At 43.3% G+C, this 24,822-nt stretch overlaps 1 protein-coding gene and 1 long non-coding RNA gene across 11 annotated transcripts in view; one reads left to right on the top strand and one right to left on the bottom strand.

Annotated features, from left to right (window-relative positions):
• The window catches only part of ENOX1 (ecto-NOX disulfide-thiol exchanger 1), a 550,271-nt gene that overhangs the window by 418,126 nt on the left and 107,323 nt on the right, over nucleotides 1-24,822 (top strand). For all 10 annotated transcript variants that reach the window (XM_077855557.1, XM_077855564.1, XM_077855555.1 and 7 more), the window contains 2 exons: nucleotides 10,365-10,471; nucleotides 14,710-14,827. In XM_077855557.1, coding sequence (XP_077711683.1) covers nucleotides 10,365-10,471; nucleotides 14,710-14,827 — 225 coding nt within the window. The remainder of the gene's footprint in view (nucleotides 1-10,364; nucleotides 10,472-14,709; nucleotides 14,828-24,822) is intronic.
• On the bottom strand, nucleotides 1,631-7,696 carry LOC144287566 (uncharacterized). Its single transcript, XR_013355348.1, has 3 exons — nucleotides 7,506-7,696; nucleotides 6,793-6,993; nucleotides 1,631-2,492 (listed from the first exon to the last, which is right to left on the bottom strand). It is a non-coding gene; the product is annotated as an uncharacterized LOC144287566 (long non-coding RNA).

Here is a 24,822-nt window from a genome sequence, read left to right as displayed (position 1 = left end):
TTTGAAGCCAAGACGCTTTCAAACTACATCTGAGGAAAAGGGAGGCATCAGTGCAGTTACTTAAGGCGGAGATGATGTGTTCTGGACTCTTCTGTGCAACTGAAAAAGAAGTACAAGTTGGTGGCCATGCTCAGGCATGAAGAACTGTGCCCAGGGAGGATCATGAAAGAGTAGCCACAAAGTGAGAGGACTTTGATGTAAGGACATAACCTGCTAGGGTTTGTAGACACCTTCTCTAGCAGGGGAGTCGTATGACCCGTAAAGCCAAAAGTATTTACTGTTTCTTTGTGGAAAAAACTTGCTGACCCATCTTCTGTAGGATCACAGAGCTGGGGAGGATTGATGATTGATTGATTGATGGATTGATTTTTATTTAAATTCAGTTAATTATGACATAATGTGTTATTGGTTTCAGAGGTAGATGGCAGTGATTCATCAGTCTTACATAATAACCCAGTGCTCATTACATCACGTGCCCTCCTAAATGCCCATCACCCAGTCACCTCATACCCACCCTCCCACCCCACCCCACTCCACTCCACTCCCTCAACCCAGCGACCCTCAGTTTGTTTCCTATGACGAAGAGTCTCTTCCGGTTTGCCTTGGGGAGGACATTTAGAGATGACTAGTCCAACTCACTTTGCTTCAGGCCTCAAACACAGAGGCTTTCTTCAGGCCACAGGACTGCCTGGTGGGGGAGCTAAGGCTTTCCCAACAACATGGGCTTCCTGGCTTTCCCTCCCACTTAGGTGCAGCCCCACAGTGTGGCATTCCTAAAAGCACTCCCTGAGCGGGGTGGGGGTGGGGGGCCACCTCCTCAGGTTTCCCTGCTGAGGTTTATTGTCCAACAACAATGATGAACAAAAGTGGGGCAGAGTGGATTTTAGATGACTGTGTGCTGAGGGCACATGCTAAGGGAAGTCGGCTCCAGGTAGACACACAAGAAAAAGGGGCCCTTTTGGAGACAGTGTTTCTTCTTCACTGCCTTCCAGAGTCCTCAGTCCACTTGTGGAGAGGGGTCAGTCAGCTTCCTGCCCCATAACAACCTCAACTATTTGGCCTCTTCGTTTTAGAGAATACTACTCACCTTAAAGTTTTGGCCCAGGGGGTCCTTAAAGCCTCTCCTGCCTCCTTCTTTGGTGCTCTCTGCAAGCTTCTTCTCCGCCTGTGACTCAGTCCTGTCTATGGCTGTCTCCCCGCAGGGCTGCAAGAACCAGCAGCATCATGGGATCTCTTTATCCCCAGCACCTAGTGCAGTGCCTGGCATGATACACTCCACAGTGCTCATGAGACTTTAGCCCATCGTAGAAATACATATATGAATGTTTATAAAGACGGTTGATCCTTGAACAAACATGGGTTTGAACTGTGCTGGTCCACAGATTTTGTCGACACAGTATAGTAGTCCTGTAAACATATTTTCTCCTATGATTTTCTTAACATCTTCCCTAGGCCCCTTTATTTTAAGAATACAGTATGTTATACATATGACATGCAAAAATATGTCTTAATCAGCTATTTTGCAAACTGTAAACAGGAGGCTATTAAGCTTTGGGGGAGTCAAAAATTTTAATGTAATTTTTAACCGGGGGGGGGGGGGTCAGGTCTCTTACCCCCACATTGTTCCAGGGTCAGAGATACATGATTTGAGGTTGAGCAGATATAATTCCATTCCCAGTTTCAGCACCTGCTAAGTATAAGACCTTGGACGAGTAATTATACCTCTCTGTGAAACCTGTTTCTTCATCTATGAAATGGGCAAGACAGAAGCACCAGGGATCGCTGGGAAATTTAAATGAGATAATGTTTTAAATCAGAGTTTCTCAAAACTTCAGTATTCATTGGGATGACCTAGAAAGCTTGATAAAACAGTCTGCTGGATTGGTAGTTGCCAGAGATAGAGGGTAGGGGTACAGGAAGTGGGTGAAGGGCATCAAAAGGTACAGACTTCCAGTTAATCTGAAAAATACTTAGTGGGCATGAAATTGGAGTGTAATTTGGCAGTAGCTCTCAAAAATTTAAAATTTAGATATTCTTTTATCTGTTCCATTGCTAAGAAGTTCTTAAAAAGACACCTATATGAAAATGTCAAAAGATATGTCTGAGGATGTTCATTGCAGCCTTATGAATACAGGAATATTCCAAAGATATTGCAAGCTCAGTTCCGGGCCACCACAATAAAGGGAGTAGCACAATAAAGTGAGTCAAATGAATTTTTTATATTTTTTTTGGTTTTCCAGTGCATATAAAAGGTTTATTTATGCTGTTGTAGTCTATTAAGTGTGCAATAGTATTAGGTCTAAAAAAACAATGTATATACCTTAATTTTAAGATATTTTGTGGCTGGGGCACTTGGGTGGCTCAGTGGTTAAGCATCCGACTCTTCATTTCGCCTCAGGCCATGATCTCAGGGTCATGAGATCAAGTCAGTCTTATGCCAAGCTCTTCACTGGGCAAGGAGCTTGTTTAAGATCATCTGTCTCTCTCCCTCTCTAAAGATGGATAAGATAAGATAAGATAAGAAATAAAAATACTTTGTAGTTAGAAAATGCTAACCATCTGAGTGTTCAACAAGTTGTGATTTTTTTTGACAGTAGAGGGTTTTGCTTGGTTGTTGATGCCTGCTGACTGATGAGGTTGGTGCTTGCTGAAGCCTGGAGTGGTTGTGGTAGTTTCTTAAAATAAGACAACAATGAAGCCTGACACACCAGTTGACTCTTCTTTTCACTTGAATACCTAGAGGCCATTATAGGGTCATTAACTGGCCTAATCTCAATATTGTCGTGTCTCAGGGACCAGGGAGGCCCAAGGAGAGGGAGAGAGATGGGGGAACCACCAGTCAGTGGAGCAGTTGAGCACACACATTTATTAAGTTTGCCGTCTTACGTGGGTGTGGTTTACAGCACCCCAACACAATTGCAATAGTAACATTAAAGGTTGCGGATTCGGGGGCTCCGGGGTGGCTCAGCCGCTTAAACATCTGCCTTCGGCTCGGGTCATAATCCCAAAGTCCTGGGATCAAGCCCTGCCTCTGGCTGTCTGCTCAAGAGAGGGCCTGCTTCTCCCTCTCCCTCTGCCTGCCGCTCTGCCTACTTGTGCATGCATGCGTGCTCGCTCTGTCAAATAAAGAGAAAAAAAAAGATCACTGATCAGTATCATCATAACAAAGATAATGATGAAAAGTTTGAGATATTGCAAGAATTACTAAAACACGGCACAGAGACATGCAGTGAACAAATGCTATTGGAAAAATGATGTTGCTAGACTTGCTGGACGTAGAGTTGCCACAAACCTTCAATTTATAAAAAGCAGAGTATCTGTGAAGTGTAATAAAGGAAAGTGCAATGAAATGAAGTAGGCCTTTAACATGCATATTGATGGATTTCCAAGATATGTTAAGTGAAAAAGAGCAAGTTTTAGAATATGCTCAGAGCGGTCACCTTTAAAGAAAAGAACTGGATGAGAGGCAGCTGATGGGAAGGTAGCCTTTTACATTTTGTTTTGTTCCTTTTTCTTTTCTTTTTTAAGATTTCATTTATTTATTCATGAGAGACACACAGAGAGAATCAGAGAAGCAAGCTCCTCACAGGGAGCCCGATGCGGAACTCCATCCCAGGACCCCGGGATCACGCCCTGAGCCACCCAGGAGTCCCTGTTCCTTTGTCCTCGTTTACATCTCTTACTTTTATTTAGTCCCTAGGGATAGGCTAGGCAGGGGGATTTACTGGATTTTAAAAGCCTAACAAATGCTGCGTATTGTAAAGGAACCATTAAAATTATAATATTCCTCTTAGATTTTTGTTTTGATACCTCTCAACATGTTTGAATATATGCATTGATAAGGGGATCTATAGTTCCTGAAATGCATAGGGCTTTATACAAAACTTAAGAAGCCACCATCCACCTAATATCTTACCATTTATTTGAATCGTGTCACTATTCTTTGCTTACTCGAAATTTGCTGAAAGCATCCTATTTCTTTTTTTAAAAATATATATAATTTTTTTTCTCTACTGTGTCACCATGTTTCTCTTCCCGTCCATTTCCCAAAAGAACCAAATACCTCCTCCAGCCAGGAAGTTAAGAGATGTGATGCCTTGCCCGTTGGTGTCCTGACCTCAGGTTTAACACGGCCGTGATGGATTCACGGTGTCACGCAACAATGCTCTTTTTTACTCATCTCAAGAGAAAACCCCAGAATGCCCTTTTTTTCCTCCTCCACTTGAAATTCTAGTCTATGCCTCCCTAATGTATGGGTCTGACCGTGTTAATTCTCTATTTCCTGGGCTTCCTGCCAGGCTGACTGGCAGGCTCCTCTGAGCTCGGGACCCAGAGTGAGTAGTCAGGAATCTCTCTGGGAACCTCTTCTAGCAGCTTCCCCTGTCCGCTCCTCCCTCTGGCTTTGTCTTGCTCCTCTGGGTGTCCTGAGAGCCTGAATCACTCCCTACATTTCCTCCGTTATAATTCTTCAGTCTGGGAGCCAAGACTCATCAAGTCTACCCTAGCTTTTCGTATTTAAAAACAACAGTAACAGCACTGGGTGTTATACTCTATTTTGGCAAATTGAATTTAAATAAAATATATATATTTCTTAAAAGTAACAAGCCAGGGTGGGGGAGGTCAGCAATTTCATGAGTTATGTGTTTTTCTTTGGACATCATTTCTGAGCTATTCATGGAGGTTGTGGAAAAATGTTTTCCCTTAGAGGAAACCCAAAGGTCCTCTGAGTTCTACAGGGTTAGGCTCTTGGATGAGCCCAGATGACATCAAAAACAGAAATTGAGCTCGGAAGATTTGTTTGAGGTGCTCTCTTTGGGCAAGCCTTCTGCCTGTAAGGACTTAGCTTCCCCAGATACTTGGGACACTAAAGGGATGGAGGCTCTTTCACAGCTGTTTAGCTGGAGCATGAGATGTGGGAAGTGCAGGGACTCTAAGGAAGAATTCAGTCCTGAGGACAAAGAAGAGAAAGGTCTAGGTTTATGTTCGGAGGAGGAGCCTAACCTTCCTCTTCATTGCTTCCAAGGCTCTCCTGCTCAGAACTCAGAAGTCAGGAGCCTTGTGCAGCCTGAAATTGGAGGTTTTGAACTCGGTGGTGCTCTGCTCCTTCCCAGGGAGCTTGTTTAAATGTGGCCTGTTACCGGGTAAGTGGGTGTCCTGTTCTGAGCTCTCCTTCCCTTAGACTGAAGACAAGTGCTCCTGAAGAGAATTTATAAACTTTTCTCTCAAGTGAGAAGTATGTTCTGAACTCAGCAGATGTCCAAACAGTTTGAGGTGAGGGAAAGTACTCAAAAAAGTTATTAAATTATTTAGTCTTGGGGCACCTGGGTGGCTTAGTGGTTGAGGGGCTGCCTTAGGCTCAGGTCATGATCCCAGGGTCCTGGGATCGAGTCCCATATCAGGTTCCCTGCAGGAAGCCTGCTTCATCCTCTGCCTATGTTTCTGTCCCTCTCTGTGTCTCTCATGAGTAAATAAATAAAATCTAAAAAAAAAAAAAAGTAAAAATCAATTAAAAAATAAATTATTCAGTCATAGGGATTTTTTTTAATTCTGAAGGCTACATACATAGATGCATGAGTTATGTGTATGTATATGGGTATGCATGTGGACAGGATCATTAATAACAATTAGTGAAGTGGTAAATTAATTAAACAAGGGGAACACCAGACAGAGGTGGCCCTAATGTGGTAGAGGTACACATAAAGCAAACAAAAATCCAAGTCTATGAATGCCTAAAAGTTACCACAATCAAAACCTAAGGACAATAATCACAAGCAGTCAACTGAACTTTAAGCTGTGACCAACCCATGATTTCCTTGTTGTGCTTCTGCTGATTCTCTGTAAAAGACTATTTCCAGCTCCTGTTCTCCTAACCACTTCCAGTTAGGCACTGCCTGATTCTATCCACTTTTGCTCAAACACTTAAGATTTTTAACAGACCTCATTTTATCTTTTAACAAGGGGTTTGCAGTTACAAAAAGTGATTAGCAATTTCATCAAAGCTCTATTTATCCTTCCCTTACATTCACTTATAGGGTCTGGATATAAGGGACTCTATTTTGACATCTAAGACTGACATTCAAACATGGGGGGGGGGGGCGGGATTCACTTTTAATTTTTTCCTGATTCTCAAATAACCTAATTTAGGCAACAAACTTAAAGCATAGAATTTGGTGGTGGGCTGGGGGAGGATTTGCAAGGTGTGAAGGGTAGATTTGAATTTTCTGACTCAACTCCTGTTGATAATACTTCCAAAATGTTTAAGTTTATAACTGATCCAGGCTCAAGCGGGGCCTTGGGCCAGTAGTCTCTAGCCCACTAGGGGCAGTCAAGGCACCGGTTGGGGTTGGTCGATCTGAATTTGTTCTTCTATAAGCTACTTTTTTGAACAAATACCCGTACCATCTTGTTTACTATTTATGTCTTCTCTGAGCTTTTAGGTAGAATTTTAAACATTCAATTTAGTCAGTAACTGCTTATAGTTTTATTGTATAGAAGACAAGTATTGTGAATTATACCAGGGAAGTAGTGAGTGGCACTCAAATTCAGGGACTTGCTCCTTGGTGTTCCCTGCTGGAGACAAAGAAGAGTGGGGGCTGGGGCATCTGGGTGGCACTGTCCCTACTCTTGGTTTTGGCTCAGGTCATGTTGTCAGGGTCGTGAGATCGACCCTCAAGTCCAGAGCCCACTTCAGATTCTCTCTCCCTCTCCTTCTGCCCCTCCCCACTTCTCTCTCTCTTTCCCTCTCTCAAATAAATAAATAAAATCTTAAAGAAAAAACTGTATGGTCCTTACCTGTGACATCACTACCAGTGGTCATCCTGATTTATGATTTTGAAGATCTGATATCTTCGAATCACATTCATTAAGGCATATTCTTTGAGGTGGCTTTACCCTAATGATGATGAATTTATGCTGATCCAAGCACTCTTTCTGAGTCCTTTTGTGTGCCCAAGAACTTTCATTTGCAAGACAAATGGCTGGTTCAGGGGCAGTCTGCAGAAATGAGAGAAGTAAACTGGGCCTTGGAAACACCGTGAGACTATTTTTTTAAACCTAAGCTGGAGTTCCACAGTGTTTGCTTTGGGGAGGAGTTCTTTATTATTTGTTAATATATATGGAGAAAGCATAAAACTTAATAAGTATAAAGCTAATGACATTTAGTTTTGCTTTTAAATAATCACCCTATTGAAAAGAACACGATTGCCCAAAATTGAGAATGACCCAGAAAATTTAAGAGCTGTCTCTTTCTGAACCACCCTTATGTATCTTACCTTCACCTAGATGACCTTCAGATATGTCAAATTCAGCATGTTCAAAACCAAACTCTTTACCAGTCTCTCTCAGCCCTCCCCCTGTGCTTATCCTCACAATCTCTGGTGCACCTCTCAAGCTTGAGACTCCTCTTCTACCCCTCTTCTTCCTCTTAGCAAGTCAGCCACCGTCCTGTCAACTCACCCTGTCACATGACTCCTGGATCCTGCCTCTATTTCAGTGCTCTGCCTTACCTCAAGCCATCACGTTTCCCGAAAGAATCCAACTCAGATGTGCGTCCTCTGGCTCTAATGTATAGAGTTCACCATCTGGTGTAACATCCACTGTCCTTCCTTCCTGATCCATCCTCCATCCTCCAACCTTGCAGAGTCCTTTCATGACTCCATACAAGCCTTTGTACTGGGGAGCAAGCATTGATTCATCACCCAAGACCTAGCAACAATGCTGCCTTCTTTGGGGGTATTTCCTGACCCCGCCTACTGATTTAGTCACTGTGTCATCCATACTTCTCTTGCATAGGATAATTAACTGCTCTTCTTTCTCCCTAGAGACTGTGATTCTCCTCAGCAAATGCTGGGTGAAGAGTGGATGCTAAGCCAGATGGTGAACTCTACGTTATAGCCAGAGGACACACATCAGAGCGCTTAATCATATATTTCTAGCAGTCAGTCAAGTGCTTGGTAACTAGAGGATCTGGGATGTTTGCTGTATGAAGGAATGGATGGATGGATGGATGAGTGGATGGTTGGATAGATGGATGGATGAATTGAAAGTTTACCTTGGGATATGGTAACAACATGTTCTAAATAACTGAGGCACTTTGCTTCAAACAGGAAACATCTGCAGTGGTACATGGCTTGAGTAGATAGTAGAGGATCTATTTTTACCCTTGACCCTGTGCAGTGTTTGGCCACTGGGCCTTTCTTCCTATGTGCTTTCCCTTCTGAATGCTTCCAAGTGTATTACTGGCCTCTCTGACCTTCCCCCTATTCCACAGACAAGCATATGAACAGGTAATTTCCTTTCTAATGTATCCCCTCTATTAACAGCCTCTCTTGACTGATGGCAGAATTTTTACTATCGTCACCACCCAAATACTCAGCCTCAGTACTTACTGCCCCTTCCCCTCTGGATAGCACAGTTGTCACTCTTCTAAATGATGCCTATTTTTTAAAAAGCTCTACTCTGAAAGCAATGGGGTCTGTTACTCTTTAACAGTCTCATGATTATAGGTAATCTCATCTGACAGTGGATCTCACCACTGCAATATTGGGTTGACTGCCCTGTGTTGCCCATGTGGAAGGTAGCTTAAAATCCCCGGTGACCCTGCCCGTGTACAGACAAAACAACAGGAAGCCCAGGCAGCGGGGCAGAACCAGTTCTCCTCCACCAGCCATGCTGCAGTGGAGCGAAGCAGAGCCCTGGGAGTTGGTGGTCAGGTAAATGTCAGCACTTAGAGCAGCACGATGAGGCTAGTCTGGCAGTGTGACTTCCTCTAGATGAAGTCGGGGAAGGTTGGCGCAGGTACCCATGGAGAGTGTGAGCGAAGGTGACAGTACATCCTCCTCTTCAAAATGGAGTGTAACAAGTACATCATGTGACCTGGATGATAAAGTTTGATAAATAAGGAGATTCAGAGTTGGGATTCTCTCAAGGTAGAAAAGAGTAAACTCAAAAGCCTCCGAAAATTACCCATTGGTTGGGAAAAGGTTGCTCATTAGCATTATAAGATATTTACAGTGTGGTAAGTGAACGGAATCTACTTTCTTCCTCTGCTCCATCATACACTTGTTTATGTTGTGTGCTAATTTTTAAAATTGTGGCACCAGGTGCTGTTGTTCTGTGGGGATTATTCTATTACTCTTTGCCATACTTTGGACACCTGGAAGATTTGGAAGAGCTTTGATGCCCTTTTTTATAATAGAGCCTTGGGAATCACTCAAGAAGGATTTATGTTAGATAGAATATCAGCATCCAGGAGAAGCTAATTCTAACTGTGCCTTCCTAACTAAATATTCAGAAATTCAGGTTTAATCATATGGTTAATTCAGGGCTATAATTTCCTTAATCCCATGCTTACTAGATCAATAACTGTTTAAGCAAGATTGGATCTGCAGTTGGTTGGCTCCACCCCCAACATCCACTACCAAGAGCTCATCCCTTTCTCTATATAACCTTGTCCACACCCCCCCACAACACTTACCATTCCAATAGCACTTTGCCTTGGAGCCACAAAAGTGCTAAATGAAGTCAAAGTGAGAGAGTTAGGACTCCAAGGGGTTTGGGAGGGCAGCCCTGTGAAAGTGAAAATGGCCAAACAGAATGGTATGTGGTCGTGATGAACTACAGAGAGCGCCACGTGGTCTTGAAATGCGATCTGCATGCTTGTGAGGCTGGTTGGGTGAGCCTCGGTCTGTCTTGAAGTGGAGGCGGTGGCTCCTGTCCCCCTGTCAGAGGGCTGGAGGGCTGACTGCAGTGGGCGCAAAGGGCTGGGAGGGAGGGGCGGGAAGGAGAAAGGAGCCAAAGAGTAAAAATGGCCCTTGACATTGAGGGGCAATATGAGACAACTACTCATTGCCCCACCTCAGAACTTGGAAATGGTAATGTCTTCAGAGGCCTGCAACTGAGTCCTTGAGATGGAGACCCAAAAAGCAAAAGATTTATGTTTGGCTCTTCCTCATTCAGCCACTCCACCCCGGCTTCACTTCTCAGCCTCCAACCCAGGCGCTACTTTGTCCATATATCTGTATCTGTATGCCAACACCAGATCTATAGCTATAGATCTAGGTATATAGACATCCCAAGTCACATTTTTAAACAAGAGCTGCAGAATGCTTGGAAGCAGATGCCCATGAACTCTTCCCACTCGAATTTAGAATGTGTCTTAACTTAAAGTTATGGAGACAGACTTGAAGGGAGCCATCCCCAACCTTGCTAACATGTAAGTACAAAAAAGGCACGAATTGGATGGATATTGATGATGTTATTTCTACTGTGACATCATCCATAGACTCCTAGTGTCTTTGCTTTGCTTCCCTATAGTGATCACAACATAAATTACTTGTCTTGTTTGACTTCCTTGTTCACCAAAGTTGAGCAGATTGTGGCCGTTTTCAACGCTTCTACCAGACAAAAAGCTTGGGACCATTTCTCGAAAGCTCAGCGCAAGAACATAGACATTTGGCGAAAGCATTCTGAGGTTGGTGATTTTATTATTACTTTTTAACCACCATCACACAGCCGGATTGGCAGAGAATAGTGTGGCTGCCGCCGTTTCGGTTTTTGTTGCAGTGGGCAGCTGTCCTGCCTTTGTCCCATCGCATTGTCAGCTCCAAATCCAGCTCAGATCTGTGCCTTATCCAGAAGAGCAGCTGACTTCATGCTTAGGAAACAGAGTGCTTTTCTCTCCTGCGAAGGAGAAGAGCATCTCTCCCATTCATAGCAAAGAGCTCGGAAATAAGCCAAGACACTTTGCCTGCTGATTCTGAAGAAAAGTGTAATGTAAAATAGAGAGCTGGCTTTTAAGTAAATACGGAGGGTTTGGGTTTTTTTTTTTTTTTTTTTTTTTTCAGTGTTCTGTAACAGGACGATGATGATTTACTCTTTGGGCTAGAAATGGCAAGTATGCCTTTCTTCTGTGCCTTCCCATAGTAAACAATGCCTTAGTCCCCTGTGCTAGCCAGCCGGTCATATAGCAACTCTCCCCAGAGCCCCTCTTCCACAGGGGAGTGAATGTCCAGGCTAGCCAGGGTCCACCCTTCTCCATCAATGCATGTGCAAAGTGTGAGTATCCACTCCAAGGAAAGAGGCCAGAACTTGACCTTTCTTGCCACCTAGAAGGACCAGAATGTGTCACTAGTCCTTGGTCGTGCAGCTGTTATTTTTAATTCCACAGTGTAGTGTACGCTTTGAACCTGTAATTTCAAAGTAAGTATACTATCTTTGTTTGCTTATTCGTTTTTTTGTTTTTGTTTTTGTTTTAACGAGAGAATGTTTCTCATTTGGATGCCTCTCCATCTCTAGCATGTTAATATTAAAGTTCTCCAAATGATAGTCCCCTCTTTCAAAATCCCAAAACTTATAGAAGGTAAGGTTTGCTTATTTAACGATTTTGGCTCACCCTTGTAAAATAAGTGTTTTATATGGAGTTTGAGGAACCACAGAGTACTATAATATCAATCATTTGGGTAGCATTTTAAGTGCCCATTAACTAATGCTAAATTAGAGCTGAATACCAATGGCACTAGATGTAACATCCACATGAATACCAAATGAATTCTTTATTATCACTGTTATTATGGCGAATACTGAATGACTTCACAATAATGGGACACTTAAAATGCTAGTGCAATTTATTGTTCAGAAGGACATTTTTTTTATTTTGTTCACAAATACTTAAGAAGGTGGCTGGCAACTGTTGTAGTTCTCTTCCTCTGTTCAGGCTTATGAGGAAGGAGGAAGTGGGATTTCTCTTTAATTTTTCAGGAGCCAGAAAACACAAAGGGTGCTTACCTGCTGCTCTTTCAGACACTGAATCGAGACCCGAGTCAAGGTTGCTTTTCGGGAGGAGAGAGTCCTCGTTGACAATAAAATACACGAATCGAGGGTTATGAAAACACAAATCGAAATCCATAAACTGTGGTTCAGATTTGGGAACGATGGGTCTATGAATTGTTTAATTATATGATTTTTTCTTCCTTCACATAAACACCAAACCTGATTAAAAGAAATGACAAAAGAAAGGCAAGCGGCATTCAGGCATAAAAAGGCCATCATTAGTAGCGAGTGGTAGGAACTATGGGTTATTGATCTAAATCACGCCTCCCACCTGCCGGGCCCCCCTGCCCCTAGCCCTGCGGCCCCGAAGGAACAGGGGGGGGCTGTGGTCCCCGCTGCTGAGCAGGGCACACCAGGGCTTCCAGCTTTGTTCCAAGGAAGCCTGCTTGCTTTGCTCGGTACACAGGGTGAGGCAGAGACGGATGATGCATGCAGTCCTGAAAGGGGCTCCTGCAAAGGCCCTGTGCCTCCCTGCCACTCCCACCACCTCTTTTGATATTCTGGGAAATAGAATTCTAAATTACCTTTGATTTTCTCTCCTACATGTCGCTTAATTGATTAAATACCAGTTGGTAATTTAACATTGTGGATGATTTCTCTGTTGCGTATAAGCTTGATAATTGGCTTGATTTTTCCTGCATTCCCATGTACAGCATCTGTTAATTATCTGCAACACCTTTACAGATTTATGAGAGTGTACGAGCGATTTACTGCTGAACCAGAGACACCCTGTGGAAACACCCTCGGCTTTTTTTTTCCTCCTCCAATTTTTTTTTTCTTTTCAACACCCTTCCCCACGAGAACAGCTACAGTATGACAGTTTGTCATTAATCGTGGGGACGAAACAACAGGCCCTTTCAGCCTCATTTATTCTTTCCACCTGACTTTTCCTTGTTTCAAGTATTTTCAGGCCACCTCTTTGGGAACTGGGTTCTTTGTCAGTAGAAAAATTAGCTGTACACAAGCTGAAGACGTCCTCACTAATCACATGTGGCATCCACCTCTAAGACCCACTGGTGTTATTTAAGGCAGAATTGGCACCTCTTTTACTGGGTGGCATGGTCGAGTGAGGAGACATTGCCCATAATCCTGGTGGCCTCTCAAGACTCCCTGTGATGGGCATCCCTCCCCCAGGGACCCTGACCTCTGCCCTCCCTCCCCTTTCCCTGCCCTCTGCAGTGGTGATTCCTAGGGTTCAGAGCTGACCATGCAAATACTGTTAGCAATAATTCTATTTCTGTCCTATCACAGTCAAAAATCTGTGAGTTAAGGAGAGAGGAGAATTCTGAGAACCTGCAACACAGTAAAATCCATCCAATGGGGACTAGAACTATGTTTAAAATCACACCATTAATACATTAGATGTCATAATTTAGTTTTATTGTTATTCATAGATTTATTATAAAGTAGAATTATTTTAACTATTTGACTTTAATTTATAGAGTCTTCAATTTCAGAGGGGAGAAAAAGAATAATGTAGTCCTTTCCCTGTCTTGTTTTTGTTTTGTTTTTGAAGATCATACATGTAAAAGAACAGGATTGATAAGAATTCACAAATACACAATATTCAGCTTAATACAAAGTAATGTAGGGACGCCTGGGGGGTGCTCAGTGGTTGAGCGCCTGCTTTTGGCTCAGGGCATGATCCAGGAGTCCTGGGATTGAGTCCCACATCGGGCTCCCTGCAGGGAGTCTGCTTCTCCTTCTGCCTGTGTCTCTGCCTCTCTCTCTCTCTCTCTCTGTGTGTCTCATGAATAAATAAATAAAATCTGTAAAAAAAAAAAAAAAGTAATGTAATTACTTACCATGAACAATTATAGCATCCTGGTTATTAGGCAAGGAAGTAAACAATTTATTGTGATTCTTTACTTCTTACAGTGCGTTTTCACATATACTCTTTGACTGTGGTCAATCCTCTAGTAAGTAGGGAAAGTAAGATATGATCCTAAGATCTTTAAGTGATGTCAAAACAACTATCATGACAAAAACACTAACCCCTACATGATGATGTGAAACATCAAAAGGAAGGCATCTGTTTTATTTTGTCCTCAGCATCTTTTGCATTTTACCACTTGGATGTCTGAATGGTGTGTGCATGGGATCACACACGGGGATGCACACACATGCAGGGGCACTTTTTTTTTTTAAGATGTTATTTGAGAGAGAAAAAAAAATCATGAGCGGGGAGAGGGGCAGAGGGAGAGAGAGAGAGAGCCCATGCTCACTTCATTCCAGGACCCTGAGCCAAAGGAGACGCTTAACCGACTGAGCCACCCAGGTGCCTCTCAGGGGCACCATTTTGCATGAAGAATTGTAGTGATCCACATTATCAACTTAAAAAGCCAAGTGTCCAGCATAATACTGAGGATCTTTGCATGCATTAGCTTATTTTATCCTCAAAACTATTATTATCACGGTATTCCAATGAGTAAATCGAGGTTAAGAAGAAACATTCCTGAATTTACACAGTGGGTCAGTGGTCGACAAGGCCTTATATAAATGCCATCGTGCATATTTATCACAAGCTCTGAGTCCCTTCCGTGTGTGCGAGTCATCATGGCAAGAGGCATTTCTGAGTAATCCTACCAAGTGATGTTATTATCCTCTTCTTGGCAAATGAGGAAATTGAGACTCAAGAGATTAAGTGATTTTCTGAAGACCCCTTGCCTAGTCATTGGCCAGCAAGGATTTATCCTGGGTTCTCTCCACTGCCCACACCGTCAGAGCTTCCTTCTAGATTAATGCAGGGCAGTGGCTGGGAGGGAAACACTCCAGATTCTAAGCGTTCATCTGTCAGTCGTAATAAACCAAAAGACCATTGGGAAAAGGTATGTTGACGTGTGTCTGTGACTCTGACATCCTCATATCTTCTGTTTTCAGGAGCTCCGGAACGCTCAAAGTGAGCAGCTCATGGGCATCCGCCGCGAAGAAGAAATGGAAATGTCAGATGATGAGAATTGTGACAGCCCTACTAAAAAAATGCGAGTCGATGAATCAGGTAATTCTGGTAACTGCCACGCACACACCTGTGAGGCATCATAATGCTCTTCCAGGTCTCAGATGGGGCGTATGTTTTGGGAAATGGCCACATAACTCACTTTTATTTGAGTTATACTAAACTTTTCATCTTTGAGTGACTCTGCCTTTTATTAATAGAACTTTCAGCTCCTTCTCGGGAACATGGTGATTTAAATTGCTCCAGTTGTTTCTCCATCCGTAGATCTGGGGCTGTTGTACTTTTCTCAGGGATATTTGCCTGTTCCCATAAAAATCCTTTTCCAGAGCGTGGCAGCCACTGCTGATGCTGAAATACACATAAAATTTGGTTGCAGTCGGTGTACTTCTTACGTGGGAATTGTGTAATCCCTAAAGAAGCTTTCCAGCCTCTGAGCCAATGTGCTGGGGAATTAGACGTTTTTTTCCAGTAAACTTTACCGAACCTATAATCAGAGGGGTGGCCCCATTCGGTACCAAGAAAGGAGTATCAGTCCTTGAGTCATAAAAAGGAGAGAAGCTTAGAGAGAACCTTGCTTTATGTGCTCTGCCTAAAACCGAGAGGCTGATTGAAATCTCTCTCCTCCAATTAGATGTAAATCTCTAGTATTGCAGGCAAGAGAAGTGCTCACTCAAATGTGGGAGACACCAGGGAGACCGCATGTCTGAGTGGAAGAGTGTTGTGTAAAGGGCCTGGGAAGGATCACGATTGCCACCATTTCCAAAAAATGAAAATCAGGGGGATCGCATAGATTTGACCTGTCTCTTCATATGAACCAGTGACCAAAATACTCCCCCGTCTCAGGCTCTTTAACAGAATCAAGAACAGGAACAGAGGATCTCTGCTAATGTGTTGGCAGAAGCCAAAATCAAGATGCCAACATGCTCAGGTCAGCAAGATGGCAACGTGGTCAGAGCGCTCAGTTTCTCCAGGGTTTAGCGAGGGCCAGGGGCATAAATAATGATCCCAAGAAAATGCTCCACATCCAGGCAGATACAGAAGGGAGTTTAATTTCTTTAGAGTAGTGGTTCTTGAAAATGTGGTCCCCAGTCCAGCAGCATCAGCATTACCTAGGAACCTGTTAGACATGTAAATCCTCAGGCCCCACTCAGTACCCGAGGGATCAGAAACTCCAGGGGAGCCGGAGGTGGGGCTGTGGGATCCAGCAATTCGTGATATAAATCCTCCTGGGAATTCTGATGCATGCTGAAGTTTCAGGACCAGTGCCTTAGAAAATTTCCCTTTCATCCTCAAATTCCACTCGTTTAAATCGTTCAGAAGCTTAGCATAAAAGCAGGCACCGTGCCACTATTTTTTGAAGCCATATATCCTTTGTCTGAAAACCGAACCTAGCATTTATGTGTCAATGTATGTCTCTTATTAAGTGGATATGAGATTTCTCAGGACTGCTTGATTATTGGGCTTGGACTTGTTTATTTGAGGATGGCGATTTCTAGTCTGCAGACCTTCATTTATCAAAAGAAAAGAGCGAGTTTTAGTGTGCATTTCTTAAATTTAATGAGCTCTTGTGCTAAATAAATAAAGAATTTTCACCCCTCAAGAAAGAAAGCTTTCATCATTTTTGAAGTATCTAGATGAGGGGCAAGTTTACATGAAAACTTGGACTTTTAATGCTCTTAGAAGTTAGGTGTAGAAGAAAAGAACTGAGTCCATCAGAAATTCTTATGGGGGGTGGTGGTGGTGACATTTCTTTTTAAACAAATTGTCATTTTCCCAAGGAAGGAACGTGTGTAATTTCATAGTTTGCTCGGAATAGGATGAGAATAATAATGGCTCACAACGGTAGGCTCTTATGGTTTCACTCATTTGTGGAATTATAAGAAGTAGTGAAAGGGACTCTAAGGGAAAGGAGGGAAATGGAGTGAGGTAAAATTGGAGAGGGAGCAAACCATGAGAGACTCCTGACTCTGGGAAACGAACAAAGGGGGGTGGATGGGGTAACTGGGTGATGGGTGCTAAGGAGGGCACTTGATGGGATGAGCACTGGGTGTTATACTATATGTTGGCAAATTGAATTTAAATAAAATATTTTTAAAAACAAACAAAAAAAGAACAGTAGGCTCCAATGGGAAGCCCTATAGACTGTGGCAGCAAGCATGGCCCTGCGAGATCAGCCCCTGAGCAATGCTGCAGAAGATCCCAGAGACCCCTTTGCTCATCGAGGACACGAGATCCTCTCTGGAAGCTTTAGTGACCAGACTTCCTCCCAGATCTCTGTTGGATTTGTCCCCAGGCATCTGCTAAGAGCCTGAAGCAGAACATGAACTTGTGGTTCTCCAGGCTTGTTCCTTGGTCAGCGGAATGAACGAACACAGCACACAGCGTGTTCTACACCGCGTGCTTGGGGAAGAGATGGCATAACTGGAGTTCAAATGCCAGGTCCCCAGCAGCTCAAAGTCTTTGTCTGTGCTTTCCAGAAATGAGATGCACCAGAGAACGTGGCGTGTGGCTTATGGGGAAAGCTCAGGACTAATTAGGAGGAAGGGAAAGCAGCTAACCTTTCTCACTCCCCTGGGCCCTGAAGATCCTGCCGAAAGGCTGGCAGCTGGTTTTGCTCCAGCCCTGCATATTTGGGGACCTCACCTGACAGCAGGGATGTCCATCTGGTCCTTCGACCAAGCATCAGCTGCATCCCTGCAAGCCGCTGCAGGGAGGGGAGGGTCGGAGGCCCTGCAGCCTGCAGGAAGCGCACCTTTCCGTGGTATCATCAGGCCCCTCCACTGTCACGTCAGGTGCAGGTTTGCATCGCAGAACACGGATCTCATTCACTGATGGGAACTGCCCAGGGCTGACCCACAAGTAAATGCCTCTGTTCTTTTAAGAACCCCTTGCCCTCCTCCTCTCTGCTAAAACAGTGAGCTTTTTGCCCCCAACCTGCCAAGACATCTTGGGAATTCCAGGGGGGAACATCCTTCAAGGAGCCTCCTGCCCCAGAAGACCAGGGACAGGCCCCCCTCCTGCAGGTGCGTGAGCTGGGGCCACCAACGCCTCCGTGGCTCTTCCCCTCCTCCTAGAGCCGAGCCCAACCTGCATGGGTTTTATTTCTGAGGGGGAGGCGGAGAGAGAATCAACTTTGTTTGGTTTTAGAAAGGACAGGATTTATTACGTGAGGACTTCAGGTGATAGCTTGGGTTTCTTTTTTACTTTACTTTTTTCAATCCATATTCTTCGGCCTACCTCTGTTCTTCTGGTCGTGAGGAAGGTGTCTCTGTACTTTTGCCTTTTCCCACTCGGAATCACATAGTGTGTCTTTGGCCAGACTTGCCCCATACTGCCTTAACGACCATATAATTCCGGGCAGGCAGCTCACTCTTCCTTATCAGTTGACTCTAAAAGGGGAAACGGGAGTGTGCTAGAGCAAAACTGAGATGCCGATAAAAGTGAAAATGAGTTTTGTTAATAAATTTGAAAATCAAGACAGATTTATCGAAGCATTCATTCAAGAAGATTGGCATCCTGCTCCAAGGTCTACGAAGATAATTTTTGATAAAAATTCAAATTTACTGCCACAGAGTCAGCCTTGTACTGGAATTAAGCCCAACTTTGAAAGCCAAATCTACTGCTCCTTCTTTCCCTCCCTCCTCCAGGTGGGCGTGGGGAGGGGAGGCAGGGAGAGCACAGGGTAAAAAGGGAAGAGAAGAGGACGTCTGTCCAGAGCGTAAGGCCTCACTCGTGTGGCAGAACCCGATTGGTGGTAGCTCTGTGGAGTCCCTGCAGGTAAAGGCTTCCCCACAGTACTTACAGTGTCACCATGAACTCCACTGTCTTGGTCACCCTCTGGCCCCTGGCCCTGGGCCTTCCACCAAGTAAGTGAATTTTGTTGAGACTTCAATTGCATATTCCCCTTCTTCTGGTCTTCTTGATGCCTTTGTCCCATTAGTTGATGGGAAGGCGGTAACCCTGAGAACATTTGCTCTAAATTTAAGTGGCAAGCATTAAGAAGCCTGCTCAAACGAGAATGATTCATTTCTCCAAAGCGTGCAAAGCTTTTATGCATTCAGAATCCAGTGCCGCGTGCCGAAGAGGCTATGGCCCAGGGAGCTGACACTCAGCATCATTCTAATTACCAACAAACATTTGTCAAGCCCTTCTTGCGCTCAAAGCACTGGGACCCAAGGGATACGGAGAGGGCTAGACACAGTCTACCCTGTTCTCAAGAGTGTGAGATGTTTTTTGAAGAGAAGAAATACATATTTTAAGTCAATGAAGGTACAGTAAGTAAAAGCATAATGCCAAATATGTTCCAAAGCCATTGCTTGAAATTTAATATAAACCAAAATGAATATCAGTGTCCAGCATTTGCACCTTATCCAGTATATGGTAAGTAGAGATTGTACATTGAACACAAATTTTAGAAGAGTAAAACTGAAATCTCTTTCCATAATAGACAACCCTTAAAACATTTCCTAATGCACAAACAAATGTTCTCCGGTTTTAATTACACCTCATTTAAACTCTGAGCTCTTCATAGGAGCAAATACTCTTTTAATTATGAAAAGTGTTTTCTGGGTTGTTGATTTGCCATGGAAACTCACCACATGTAGGTACAGATTTATTTTTGTTTTAATTTCGGTAAGACGTCCAGCAAGGATTTTCTGCATCTTTCGGCTAACTGAATCAAATTAGGGACTCACAATCAAGTTCAGTTGGAATTAGCAGTATTTGGTCTGAAGAGTCCTACGGGTGGCTGGAAGCTTGAGGTTTAAAAAAAAAAAAAAACTAATAGTAATCCTTGAGCTCTTCGGTTTTTTTTTTTTGTTTGTTTGTTTGTTTGTTTGTTTGTTTAATAATTTATTTATTGGGGCACCTGGGTGGCTCAGTTCAGTTAAATGTCTGCCCTTGGCTCAGGTCATGATCCCAGGGTCCTGGGACCAAGCCCCTCATTGGGCTCCCTGCTCCATGGGGAGTGTGCTTCTCCCTCTCCCTCTGCCCCTCCCCTGCTTGTGCTCTCTCGCATGCTCTCCCTCTCTCAAATCAATCTTTTTAAAAAAAATTTTTTAAAAGATATTTATTTATTTATTTATTTATTTATTTATTTATTTATTTATTTTAAGGGTGAGGAGGGTCAGAGGGAGAGGAAGGGAAGCAGACTCCCCACTGAGATCATGACCTGAGCACAAACCAGGAGTCAGGAAGTTCAACCCTACTGAGCCACCCAGGCGCCCCTCCCCTTCCTTGATCTCCCTGAGTAGCAGGACCCCCATCGTTTTTTTCTGATCCAGTTTATTTCCTGTACATGAGTGCTTTTGAAAGACGTAAAGGATACCCAACAGATTACAGCTTGGTACAAGCCTGAGAAGACGATCACCTGGCCCCACGCACCAGCCTGGGCACAGAAGGAAGGAGCCTCTGGACACCTGCGTCGGGTCCTGCAGCCAAAGGGGCCCATGGCCCTCGCAGCTGGTCGGAGCTTTTAGGAGACCCTGCATGTGACCTAAGCAGCCTTTGCTCTGGCAGTGGCTGGGAACCCGGCAGAGGGACAAGAGCACTAGGACATGCAAAGTGAGACGGTGAGGCCACAGCCGTGCTGAGCACCCCACAGACCCCCCAAGGCAGGGGCACCAGTGGTGGGAGGCAGCGAGGAAGGATAATCTGTTAGCAGACGTCTGTCCTCACATGTGGTGACAACCCTCAGGAGAAACAGAGCTGCGGCATGTGGCCATCAGCGACCACTGACTTGAAGACGAGCATTTTATTTTCAACCACAGCAGAATGTCTTCTGGGACTGCGAGTGCCAAACAAAGAAATGTGATTAATTAAAACGAATGTGGCTGAAAGATGATGAAATAAACCTTCTGATGTGGACTGAGCAGCCTGCCTCATTCCCAAACTCTTGAAATGGAGCTTCATCCTCAAGGAGCCAAGGCTTTGGCTCCCCAGGCCCAAGCCCCTTCCCTTTCAAACCTTGCTAATCTTACCAAAGGAAATCAAACAAATACGTATTTCAGGTAGATTTTCCAGTTGCTTGATTTCATGCGTAGTTCCCGTTTCTTTTTTCATAAAGGACATGTTTTTGAAGAGTGTAGAAATATTTTTTTTTTTGTAAATTGCTTTATCTTTTGAATGCAAGAGACAGAAGCTATTAAACTGATCCTCAAGCATAGGAGTCCTTTGTAGTGGAAGCACTCCGGTCCCACCAGACTGTTTGTCTGTTTTGTAAAGTCACATTTGAAGCCTAAGCTCGCTTTAAGCTTAGCCCCCTTATAATCTCATTTTTATATCAGTACCTGACAGTGCCACATTCCTCACATCTCTCACGTGTGCACAAATTCTCCATAAACACGTGTTTCCTGTAAAATGGATTTGTTCTGCCGAAGTTGTGTTGTGTCTAGGAGCCCGCAGGTTTTGCCCAATGCTCTCACCATGCAACCGTGCGGTGGCTCCGCAAAACCCCGTAGAGTCCTCGCTGAGCATGTCAGATAGTGCACACCTGGTCCGTGCTGGCTTGGAGCTGGGGGTGGGTCTCCTAACGGTTTCCTGTGTGACAGCCCAGCACGTGGTCCCAGCTGCATTTATGGAGCAGGTTGCGACTCTGCTAAGCTCTGGCTTCTCGCCTAGTGACATGAGACCCTGGGGCCTGGGAGAGGGCTTGGGCTGATGGGCAGTTGGCAGGCAGAGGAGCAGAGTGAGGAAGTTAACAGCCCATCCTCACAAAGGCAGGACTGCAGAGACCAAATCCCGGGAGGAGTGCAGACAGGCCAGGGTGCAGCACGAGCCGCTCAGACCCAGCGCACGGCGCCCTGACGTCTCTCACCTGCCAAAACACCATGATCCAAATCATGGCTTATTATGTTTTCTGGGCATTTCATTCTGATAAGGTTTGCTGCAGGATCATTACATAGGAGAGTAGATTTAATCCTGTTTTCTTAGTGGGCTGTAAGGACACCGAGGGAATATTTATGTAATAAGATGCAAAGTTGCTATGGAAAATACTATAGCAACCCAACATCTTCCCAGAGTCAGGCAGCCACTTGTAACTGCAATCTAAATTTACATTTATTTTAGTGTCATTTTATCGACACTCTTAGTATCTCATTCTGACAGGATGTTAAAATATGTTTTCAGCTTGCATTTGAGCAAAATTAACACAGTGTTGTTGAAATTTAAGTGTGGCTTGCACAACTTCTGGAAAAAATCAGAATATTTTCGAGGGAGTTTAGATGACACAATCTGGGTAAGTTTTTAAGTTTCTTTTTTTTCTTTCCTAAATGTAAGAAAGAATTCCTTAGTAGTGTTAATTCCTAAGTTGTTCCTTTTCACTTGTAAATAGTAGGAATTTCTGATCCTGAAACAGGGATTATCCTTTTCAACACTGACATCATTTGTCAGGTGTCTGTTAGAATCAACTGATTCTAGTTGGTGCTTATACAAAATACTTTTAGTAGATCAGCTCATTGCCCTCCAGCAGCCTGTAACATTTGAAAACTAAAGTCTATTTTTCGTATAAAAACTATGCTTGGGAAAAAAAACTATACTTGGTCATTTTAGAAAATCTAGTGATTAAGAGTAGTGAAAAAAAGAGAAAACTGTTAGTTATCATACTACAGAAGATGGTTTCTAATCTTTTTTCTTCTGCACAGCTTACCTCTAGAAGCACTTATCTATGCATTTTTTAAGGCTCAGAAACAATTCTATATGATTTTGTTTTCAGACAGCTCTCCTGTAACAGTGGATGTTTTTTTAAAAGCTTCCTTTTTATATGTTAATGAAATAGAAATATAGAGAAAATGAGTGTGTATCTTTTCTGGATCATAGGCTCTTTTGCGTGAATCTTTGGGAATTGAAGCTATAATCTTTGAGGTGGTCAGAGTGGATACTCCAGGTTATTAAAACCCTGATAACTGGACCAGCCATCCCCAAAGCATCTTTTAGGTCCCTTAAATGTGAGTGTGGCAGAGAGGCTATAGATATGCGCTGCTTGGTAGTGGGAAGATAGTACCTATTGATTTTTCTTCTATACCTCTCCATCTAAAATCTTAAAGTGTGACTATAACACTGTTAAAGTGGGACATTGGCCAAAGGAATCAATACCAGACTACATTAAAACTTATACTGTTACCAACTTCTTAGCACTGATATACTGTTTATGAACGTCACTGTCCTAATTCTCCTATGTTTCCATATTGCTTTGTTCATCAAAGCACAGCTGGTGACATAGTTATTATACCTTGACTCCTAACACTGTTGCCTATAAGCTTCGTTAATCAAAGACCTGACGATGCTCGGGCTTCTGTATGAATACAGCAAGTCAGGACAAGAGGACATCCTCTAGAATTCCAGGTAGCCACACACAGCGGAGTGCCTCGTGGCTAATAAAAAAAAAAAGTAATCAAAAGGAGTAATTACTTTCTTCCCTTTCTTGGAAATTCTACCTATATGATACGATACTTCTACTTAGAAGCCCTAGACTTTGAAGTTTATAACAGTTCTCAAATTATTATTATAGTAAGCGCTCCGTGTCTAAATGGCTTAGAGACTCTTCTCTTCCTCGGGTAAATGCCCTTGATACCAGGGAGGGACTAAGGACTCAGCCCCTCCCCTCCAGCTCCTGGACACAATGTGTGAAGCCTCCTGGGAAGTGGTTAAGGAAAGGAGATTTTATTTTAGACTCCCCGTCAGCAGCAGAGAAGTAGGGAGAAACACTTCAAGAGCAGAAGTTGCAAGACGGAGTGTATTCATTCTTGTGCTTCACATTGGGTGCTGGAGATTTTTTTTTTATGGGTGCTGGAGATTCTTTAAAGAGCCCACTGTAGCTTCGAAAGCTGCTGTGTCCCAGAGGCCCTTGCTTTTCCACATGAGGCACATGGGTCATTGCCACTTGAGGCAGTTACCTCAATTTTCAGTTAGCAGAACTACTTTAGAAACACATAAATATCTAACACTGGGATACTGGTTAATTAATTATATATCCATAAGCAGCCTGGAGAAAAATCTTACTCTGGAAGACGATATAATGGCATGAGAGGTTCTCAGTTTATTTGCTAAGTGATAAAATCAGTTACAAATCAATGTATGTATGGTTCATATATGTGTTGTATTTGCAATTTGTATGTTCAGGGAAAATATATAAGGATATAGGTCAAAATATTCATTCAGAGTGATTATTTCTAGATGGTGTGACTACAGGTGATTCTTGTTTTCTTCTCTGAGCATCTCAGAAATTTCCACAAAATATACATGTATTATTTTAATAATTAAACCGCAACAGATATTAATTTTAAAGTTACCTAGGAGAATCTGTGATAAAATTCACATCAATTGGGGAATGCCCAGCCATTACCAATCATACAGGAAAATTAAAAGTAGTAACAAATCGTAACCAGTATCAGGTGATGACAGTTTATTGGACTGCCTTCTTTTGCTTTACTTTAGGGAACTTCTACATTTAATTTCCAGACCACAGTGTCTTACAATTTCCTATTCTAAGGGCTAATCATATTTGTAGAACTATTAAATTAAAAGTCAGGGCGCCTGGGTGGCTCAGTCAGTTAAGCAGATGCCTTCAGCTCAGGTCATGATTCTGGTCCCAGGATTGAGCCCCACATCAGGCTCCCTGCTCTGTGACTCCCTCTACTCCTTCTCTCTCTTTCTCAAATAAATAAATAAATAAATAAATAAATAAATAAATAAATAAATAAAATTGTTAAAACAACAACATATATTAAGAGTCAAGAAACAATTCAAGTTCTAAACTAGGCAGATGTGTTGAATTCTACCCGTGGGGAGTGGCAATGATGAGTCTCTTCAGAAATGGAGGAGACCCTCAGAAATCGTCCTATACAACCACCTCCTTTTTTCACAGATAGGAATGTGCAGTCACATGTTGAGAACTTACGTTATTTCCCCTAGGTAGCAAGTGGAAAGTCTAGAACTCGGTACTAGTTTCCTTCTTTCCAGGCTAGTGACCTTCATATGCCAACACTAAATTTAATGGGGGAAGAAAAAAGCTCCTCAAATGCCGTTAAGTGACATCATCA

This window comes from Canis aureus, chromosome 17, assembly GCF_053574225.1.
Source record: "Canis aureus isolate CA01 chromosome 17, VMU_Caureus_v.1.0, whole genome shotgun sequence".
NCBI lineage: Eukaryota > Metazoa > Chordata > Mammalia > Carnivora > Canidae > Canis > Canis aureus.
The sequence above is the reverse complement of the archived record's forward strand: the minus strand, read 5'-3'. Positions and strand labels throughout refer to the sequence as shown.